This window comes from Strongyloides ratti (assembly GCF_001040885.1).
Source record: "Strongyloides ratti genome assembly S_ratti_ED321, chromosome : 1".
Taxonomy (NCBI): Eukaryota; Metazoa; Nematoda; class Chromadorea; order Rhabditida; family Strongyloididae; genus Strongyloides; species Strongyloides ratti.
This window is the reverse complement of record NC_037307.1, coordinates 1,654,452-1,664,763: the sequence shown is the minus strand read 5'-3', so window position 1 is coordinate 1,664,763 and position 10,312 is coordinate 1,654,452. Positions and strand designations below refer to the sequence as shown.

Sequence of the window (10,312 nt, the reverse complement as noted above, 5' to 3'; positions counted from 1 at the left end):
TAATTACTAAAAAATAAAATAATTGATATAAAATTAAGAAATGAAGCATAATATAATTTTCATAATCCTAATAATAATTAAAAAAAAGGATATAAACTATTACTGGAATATCTTTTCACCTAATTTAGAACAAAAATCTTTTTTTCCTTTTTTGCTTCAAATAATGTTTCATGGTATTAGAAATTATATATGATACTCCCTCATATGTATATATTTTAAAGGAAAAAATAAATTTTTTATTAAAAGTACATTTAGAATATTTTATTTTTGTAAGCTTCATCGATAAAGAAGTACAATTTTTTTTTTTCTTATTATATTATAAATAATTTTTGAGAGTAAATTACTTCTATTCATTGATAAAAATGATAGTTGTGGAAGGATATCTAAATAAAGAAGATATATGTATGGCTCCATATGTTGAAGTTTCTTAGTTGTTTTTTTGAAAAAAAAGATTTTTTAAAATAATATTATTTTTTTTATTTCCTTTTATTGTTGTTATTTGTCTTTTAAAATATTATATTTATAAGATTATTTAATTTAGAGAGATAGATATATTATATATTTAAAGTTATTATGGTAACAGAAATAAAAATCAAAGATATTTTTATTAATTATTTTTTTTTTTTATTTATAATGATGGAGATAAAATTTTAATTTTCTTTTTTTTATATGAGAAAGGTCTATTTCTTTGTGAATATTTTTAAATAAATTGCCTTTTATCTTTTATATATATATATATTTTTTCAGTATTTTATATATTTTCTTAAAATACCTTAGAAGATATAAAATAAAAATATTACAATCAGTATTTTTTTTTGAGAATGAATAAAATAAATACATTGTATTGTTTATTAGAAATAAAATAAAAGATTTTATTTAAAAAATTTTTATTTGTTATTTTTTAAAAGAAAATTAAAAAAAGCTTTATTTTTATTTTTTAATTGGGTATGTTTAAAAAAAACTACATTTTATTTAAGTGGTATTTTCTATTGAGATATATGATAAATATTGTAATGATAAAATTTATTAAATTTAATTTTTATATATATCAATTGATTTGTTATACAATTTTTATCTTTTAAAAATTATTTTTAATATGTTTGGAAATGTAATGTATCCCAAGATATTCATTGAGGTGGTTAAATAATAATATGAAAAAAAATATATATAATAAAGAATGATATTTTTAATATAAATAGTATGTCTATAAAAATAAAATGTTTTTATAGTCCGTTATCATTTTGAATAAAAGTAATGATGTATGTTTATGAGAAGATAATTATAAAATACAAATTTATATTTAGAAAAAAAAATAAATATAAAAATATATTTCATTTTTTTCTAAATTATTCCCAAAGTGCAACATATATGATGTAAGTATATCTCTACTAAAGATAAGGGTTCATTTTAAAAAGGATGAATGTATTTTGATTTATTAATATATCTTATATATTCATGTTGATATGTGTATGTATTTATGTAAAGGAAATTAGATGATAATTTTTATACTTATAATATACTTTTCGTTTTTTTTTATTTGATTAATTGCTTAACTTTTTTTCTTTTACTTTACATAAGCTTGTATTGTCTTTTACTATAATAAATAGTATAATTTAATTTTTTTTAAGCTTTTGTTTATATAATATTACAATTTTATGCCATTTTTTACACCTTTTTTTTGTTATTTTTATTGATAACTTTACACATTAAAATGTTTTATATTTGTTAATTTTAAAATAATTCATGTTTTTAATCAAATAGTTATTTATATAAAAATCTTTTTATCACATAATAATAATTTTTATTGCGTAATTTAATTTTAATTAAAAAAAAAGATTGTTTTTATCACCAAAAAGTTTATATTCTTTTTTTTATTCTAAATGAAAGTAATATTATTATGGAAATGATATATTAATATTCACCATCTTGCAAATATTCTACGACAAAAATAATAATATATCTTGAAATTAATTTAAATAATAACATATACATATAAATATCTTTTTACAACTTTTGTCTCAAATTAATAGTAGTTATTATTATTAATTTTTTGTAATTATTATATTTATCATCTTTATATTTATATCAATCATTAATCATTGATAGATAAATGATATTGATATTTAATAATTATATTCATAAAATATTACAAGATAAAACTATGTAAAAAAATAAATATCAATTTCACTCTATTTTCTAATCATCAAATGAAGTTTTTTTTTTCTAAAAATATTATTTTTAGGTAAAAATATTTTACTGATAAAATTTTAGACAAATATAAAAGAAAAAAATATTTATAGAATGTGATATGAAAAGGAGGAAAAAATTTTTAGTGGTTGTCGGTAAACTTTTTATTTCAATTTTATTTGAAATAATTAATGTGTTTTAAGTGTGAAAATATCATATAATGATCATTACATAGTAAATGTTATCTTTTCTTCAATTTGTTCTAAAAATATATATATTAATCATTTGATATCACAACATTGTAATTAGAACGGCAATTTTTTGCCAAAAAGGTCTTTTTATCACAATTTGATAGGTATCATCATTATTGTTTCATTTTTTTAAATTAACATTCATTATAAATTTTTTCAAGATATACTTTGAATGAATATTTTTATATATCATATCATCTGCCTACCTTTTATTTTTTTTTTTTTTTGTAAAAATTTTTCCCTCCTATAAAAGTGAAATTTTTGGGTATATAAAGTAAAAACTTAGTAATAGTTTTATCTTATATTTATCTTTTACATATAAATAAATATTGTAAAATTTATTTTCCAAATTTATTTTAAATATTAAACAATTTTTGTCATATTATATTATTAAATTTAAAAAAATGATAATTAATTTATTATACATGTTTATCTTTTTTTTTTAAAATATTTATCTATATATTTTCTAAATGATATCTACTAATAAAATATTTTGTTTATCAATTTTTCTATACTAAAAAATTTCAAAATATACATAATTTCAAAAAAAAAAATACAGAAGTTTAGTTCAACTATATTTTCTTTCTCAATAAGGATTGAAGTTTTTTTATATTATTATCACTTATAACAAAAATTTTCATACGTCTATTGTTTAAAAAAGAAAAAAGTACAAATTTACTTTAATATTATATTATTTCTTCTTTATATATTTTTATCAAATCTAACTATATTTATTTATACATTTTTAGAAAGAAAAAATTTTTTCATATACCATTTTTTCTAATCTAATTTATAAAAATATAATCATACAAATGTATCACTAATAGTTGTGAAAAATAATTAAATAAAATATGGTTTATTTATATATTTTATTATTAGTAATTTTACGAAAACTAAATAATGTAATATATTTTATTTAAAATAACCTTTTTTTGTTTCTTATTATTTTAAAAATTATTCTACCATATTTTTGTCTAAATAAATCTTATTATTAAAGATAAAAATGTGTAAGGATAATTAAGTCAAAGATAAAAATTTTACCAGGTATTTTTTGATAAATTTACTTTTATATTAAAAAATTTATTGTTTTTTAAAATTTTAAATAATTATTATTAGTGATTTTTTTTAATAATTTAGATATTTGTACTTTTAGTATTGTTTTAATATATATGAATTATGAGTGATCTTTTGGTTAAAGTTTTATACATTGTTATTTAATATTTTTGTCAGGTGTTTTCATTTTAACATCATAATATACATATATCTTATCTTTAATTTTATATTAAAAAGAATTTTTTCATTCTCTTACAAATTTTTTTTTGTCTAATTTTTGAAAAATATTTAATATGTACTTTTAAGGGTTTTTTTTTAAATAAAACAATATCATTATTTATTTATTATTTATTATAAATAGTTGTTTAATAAAACTTTATTAATATTAATTGAAAAAAGAATTATATTTGTTATCTTTTATTAATATGAAACTATTAATACATTATAAAAAAAAAAAAAACCTTTTTAAAACAATTCATTTATTTTTGATAACTTTTTGTCTATAACTTTAATGATAAAAAAAATTGTTAAGGTATATTAATTTTATAATATATAATGTTATTTAATAAGTTAAAAAATTGTTATTTTCTTTAATGAATTAGGAACTTTATTCATAAAATTTATTTAATTGTTAAATAATATTATGTGATTATGATTTAAAGGCATATTTATTTATATTTTAATAATTATTTAATTTAATATTTTATACAAGTTAATTGACAGGTAATATTAAAATTATTTATTTATTTATTTTTTACCTGAAAAATTTTACTAAATTATAAAAAATTAAAATCTACAATTGTTGGTATCATTAATAATAAAAAAAAACATAATTTTTATAGAAAAAAAAATTATTATTTTATAAATAGTAAAGATAATAATATTTTGTAAACCAAAGATAGAAAAAAAAAATTATATAATTTTTTTCTATAAAAAAATATATTATATCACCCCATCTTCTTCTTACTTCTTTTTCCTTATCATTAATATATATTTTTTTTCTTTCTATATAATGGGGTAGTAATTTTAATTGACAGCACTTTTAATATATTAAACTGCAATCTATATAAGTGAGTTAATTTTGATACATATATACTTTATGCTTCAATAATTTATATATAGATATATTTTTGGAAGTTATATATGGGTTGTTTTATAAGTATCACTCCTGTGACTTTTAATACCAAAAAATTTTTTGGTTGTTTACTCTTTTTAAAACTAAATAAAGTAACTTAATTTTTTACAGTTCATGGTTTTTTAGATTCTAAGGAGTGACATATTAGTTATTTGATTAACTAGATGTATATTTATTATTGTAAATTGTTGTAAATAAAAAATTATTATTTTTATTATAAAAATTTTCTAAGAATTTTTAATTTACAATTTTTTTTTATTTCTTATTTATATAAATAAATATATGTATATATATTTATGTATGTACTTTTTACCTATTTTTATAAATATTAATATTTTATGAATTAACTTTAAAATTAACTTAAAATAATACTTATAATTGTAATATTAAATTGATTTTTAATGATTTAAATAACAAACAAGATTAATTAAAAAATTTATATACTGTATAATATTTCATTTATTTTATATTATTATATAATTTCTTTTTTCATCACTTCAATCTCATTAAAAGAGACATCCTTAATGATATTTAATGTTTATTTATTGAAAACACAGTAATCTTTAAAAATTATCTTAACTTTTTTTTCTTATATTTCATTTAAAAAATATTTTTATACTTATGATATTTGATGTATATAAAATTACTTTTTTTTTTGTTATATAAAGTATATTATATACTTATTTTTTAAAAAATAATTTTTACAAACCAAAAAAAAATATTTAAGTTTTTTTTTCATGAAATATCGAGTGTTGATCTATAAAAATAATATAAACTAAAAATTACTTCTAAAAATTTAAAACAAATAAGTTTTTTATTTACACAAAAAAAAACAAACATAATACTTAACTTTAAAATGTATCTATAAATTGTTTCAATTATTTGAAAACGAATCTTTCATTCATGAAAACACAAAATACCCCTTCAGGGAGTATGGTCTCCAATCTAATTGAAAACAAAATCTCTCTCTTTCTTTTAAAATTAATATTTAATCTCATTTATTCTTTATTAAATTCTTAACTACCATTAAACAAAAGACCCTTAAACTATTTTTAATAATGTAAAAATTTAACCTTATTTCAATTTTTTTTATCATTAAAAAAATAGTTTGTTTAAATTTAAAACTTAAAATTAAAACTAAAATAAATAATTTTTATTGTTCCGTTTCTGTAAAAACATTCTGTAACTTATATTTCCTCCATTAAATAAATTACTTTCCTGCTACTTCTTTTTTTTTAATTTATATATATATATATAAAACTTTTTTTACTTTATCATTTTACAAAACTTTACATTAATATTTTATATGAATAAATTATTAACAAGGAAATATTAACTTTCATTTATGATTGTTATAAACTCTCATCTTTTAAATTTTATAACAAAGATACTAAATATTAACTATATGTAAAATTAATTATAAACAAATATTCATTCAATCTAAAAGCTTTCATCTTCTTCTTTTTTTTTTAAAAAAAAGATCTTCTGGATATAGTATTTAATTTTTTTTTATTAAAAAATGCTTTTATATATTTAACTAAATATTTTTATTAATAAAAGTCAAAAATATTTTCTTTCAAAATTAAATGTATAATAAATGACAGGTGTCATTAATTTGTTGTAAGCAATTTTTTCAAATATTTTCTCAATTAAATATTACAATATATTTAATGGAGTTTGTAAATATAATTAAACATTAACTTAATTTTTTTTATCTTCTATTATATTTTTATCTAAAATTTGAAATATTTCCATTAATATTTTTTTTTCTTTAAATTATAATTTAGAATACTTTAATTAACCAGTAAGATTATAAACATACTACAATGCTATTCTCTTTTTTTTTTTGAAAAAAAGGATTAATATGTATAAGAACGTCAAATACAGGAGTTATCTTTTTTTATCACTTTCATTAAAAGTACCTTAATAAGGAAATTTACTTTAAATATTTTTTTTAGAAGGATTATTTTGTTATCATTGGTAAATTTTATCTTTTAAAAACATATATTAATTTTTCTATATCCCATTTATAAAAAGAACAAAAGAACTAATTATTTGAAGATATATACTTAAACAAACATTTAAGTTTTATCCATTTTTGTTTCTTAATTTCTCTCAAATGGCACATCAAAAAAATGTGTTTATTTTATTTACTTATATTATATTAATCATTTTATTCCACCAAAATAGATCTAATATTCTTTTTTATATATTTATATTATCAATTATACTTAATTTATATCATTTTTAAATGTTATAGAATCAAATTTTATACATGAAAAAACAGAATAACATACAATCATAAAATATATTCCATAATAATGATCGTCAAATGTGTTATATCTAATATCATCATCTAATGTAATATGATATATATACATTTATTTTCTTGATAACATTTCATAAAGTTTTTTTTTTTTCTTATCCATTTAAAATATCTAGAAATATTCAATTGAGCCCTTCTTCAATCATATTTTGTCTATTGAAATTCTTCCTCTGTCTTCTTTTTTTTTTATTTTATTTCTGTTATTATTCTTCAAAATAGATAAGTGTTAAAAATTTTTCAAAAATACTATTCTTTATATATCATAATTTTAGAAAAAAAAAATATTTTCAAATAGATACATATTCATTTAATAATGCAATTTTAAACTTTATACTTTTAAAGAGTATAAAATGATTAAATATTCATGTATAGAGTAATTTTTTTCTTATAATTTCTTCTTATACCAATAAATATATATACATATATTTTAAATATTAAAATTTTACTCCTTCAAATCCCTAATGTTATTAAGTTTTATTGAATTATGATAAAGTTAAATCAGTAAATTTTAATGATAGAAAATATAGAAATATATAACATATTACTTTTATCATTAAAACCAAAAATCCTCCTATTACAAATGTTTGTTAAGTTAATAAAAATAATACTACATTAAAATTTTTGTCTATCTTATCTGTCATTATATTTATATATATTTTTGATACTTTATTTCCTAATTTATTAAAAAATTTTATTTGTTGTTTTATCAATATATAATATATATTTTGTTAGGTTTAAAGAAAAATAAACAAATAAATAAATATGATATGGTATTTTAATTGTTATTATTTCTTATAAATCTTTTAAATAATTTATAATTAATCTTTTTAATTTGTACTTTTTTTTTTCATTTTAAATTATCTAATTTTATCTTTTTTTTTCTTTAAATATTTAAATGGTTTAACATAGTTTAAAAATGAATTTAATTATTTTTTATTTTTAGATAAAAAAAATATTATTTAACTAAATCATTATCATACTTTCTAATTTTCATTCCATATATTGGATATTATCATCTTAAATCTTTCAAGTATAAATACTAACAAAAAAAAAATTATCTTAAAAAAATTCAAAATCATAAGGAATGATAAAATACCAAATATTCTTTTAACCAGAAATATTACTATTAATATTATTATTATTATACTAATATAAATATCTATACTTTTTAACAATATATACAATAAAAAAAAAATTTTAAATAAATATCTTTTTTCTTAGAAATACGGTAGAATAGATGATGAAAAATAAAAAGGCAATTTGTTGTATAACAAAATATGGACCATTATCAAATTTCATTTTCTTATTACTTCTGTTAATATCCGTAAGTGGGAGAAGAAAAAAAAATTGAAGAAGTATTCTTCAAGTTTAAATTTCATATTATTATGTATATATAAATAATAAAAGGGCTCCAATATATTAAAAATATAACTTAAAATTTTATTTTAATATTTTTTTAACTTTTAAAAAAATAAAAAAACAAAATTTTTACAATAATATAAACAAAATGTTTTTTTTTTCTTATAGATTTCACAAGAAACTTTTGGAAGAAGAAGACGATGTCAAGATGAGACTATGACAGAAGGGCAAATAGTACAAAAAGTTTTATCAAATTATACAAAAATGTTACCTGAAGCTGAGGATGCAGTAATAGTTAATGTTGAATTACATATTCAAGATATGGGTTCATTAAATGAATTGACATCGGATTTTGAGATTGATATTCTTTTTACACAATTATGGGAGGATAGTAGTTTAAGTTTTACAAATTATTCTAATTGCCTTGGTAATATAACAATGGAACATAAATATTTGAGTTCAATATGGACACCAAATACATGTTTAGTTAATAGTAAAAAAACTGCCGTTCATTCATCACCAACAGAAAATATAATGTTTATTTTATATGATAATGGTACAGTATGGATTAATCATAGACTTTCTGTTAAAGCTCCATGTAGTTTTGAATTAAGAAGTTTTCCTTTTGACTGCCAATCATGGTAATTTATACAATAACAAAAAACATTTTTTTTTTTTTATTAAATATATATTTTTAGTACATTATCATTTGAATCATATTCACATAATAATGCTGAAGTAAGTTTAAATTGGATGCAAGATGCTATAACATTATTACGATCAAATCAATTACCTGATTTTGATATGGTAAATTTTAAAACATATAAACATGTAGTAGAATATCCAAATGGATTATGGGATCAATTAAAAGTTAGATTTTTTTTTAAACGTCGTTATGGTTTTTATATTCTCCAAGCATATGTCCCAACATACCTTACAATAATAGTTAGTTGGGTTAGTTTTTGTATGGAACCTAAAGCCCTTCCAGCACGAACAACTGTTGGGATTAGTTCTTTATTAGCATTGACATTTCAATTTGGTAATATTCTTAAGAATCTTCCTAGGGCTAGTTATGTTAAGGCAATTGATGTATGGATGTTAGGATGTATAACATTTGTCTTTAGTTCAATGATTGAATTAGCATTGGTATGTTATATAACAAGATGCCAAAGTTCGAGTAATAAAAAAGAAAGAAAAGAAAAATATAATAATTTAACTTGTGATAGATATAAATATAGTTGTGATAGAAGAAAAGATGGTGGATATGAAAGTGCAATAGATAATTTACCTGGTAGTATTAGATATAGATGTTCTACATCTCATCTAAATGGACAAAATGGATATGGTAATGGTAATTTATCAGGAGATGATATAAAAAATGAAAATTTATATGCTATTTCAAGAACTAAATCTGGAAGAACAAGTTTTTTAACAGCTCATGAAGGTTGTTGTTGTAAAGATACTGAACATCGACAATCTTTATCCTATCCAATAGTTGGAAGTAATGATGGAAGACATTATATTCGCAATGATTCTCCAACAAAAGCTTTACTAAATACTAATGAATATTATACTTTACGTAAAGATTCACCATCATTACTTCAACGTCTTCCTTGTGAAGAGGTAATAATATTAAATATAAAATTATAATAAAATCATACTTTTTTTTAGGGTGAAAATCTTTCATTTCGTTATCCACTTCAACAAGGGATAAATAACAATAGTACTAAAAATTATGGGTCTAGAAGAAAAAAAAGAATTAGATGTCGTATAGATAGGATAGAACCTGAAAGTATAGACAAACTTTCTATAGTATGCTTTCCTTTAGCATTTACACTCTTTAATGTAATTTTAATAATTTTATTACTTATTTAATATTTATTTTTATAGTTAATTTATTGGTGGCATTACTTGGGTAGAAATATTGATGAAAATCTGGCAAATGAATAAAATGAAATAAATAGAGAAATAAAATGAATATTATTAATAATTGCTTGCTTT

At 17.3% G+C, this 10,312-nt stretch overlaps 1 protein-coding gene across 1 annotated transcript; it reads left to right on the top strand.

Moving 5' to 3' along the window:
• Window positions 1-8,189: 8,189 nt before the first annotated feature.
• On the top strand, window positions 8,190-10,261 carry SRAE_1000052700 (Gamma-aminobutyric acid A receptor/Glycine receptor alpha family and Neurotransmitter-gated ion-channel transmembrane domain and Neurotransmitter-gated ion-channel family and Neurotransmitter-gated ion-channel ligand-binding domain-containing protein; the record flags this gene model as incomplete). Its single annotated transcript, XM_024647372.1, has 5 exons — window positions 8,190-8,276; window positions 8,480-8,952; window positions 9,010-9,934; window positions 9,983-10,156; window positions 10,202-10,261. The coding sequence occupies 5 exons, from the start codon at window positions 8,190-8,192 to the stop codon at window positions 10,259-10,261; spliced, it is 1,719 nt and encodes a 572-aa protein (XP_024501456.1).
• Between the last annotated feature and the right edge of the window lie 51 nt (window positions 10,262-10,312).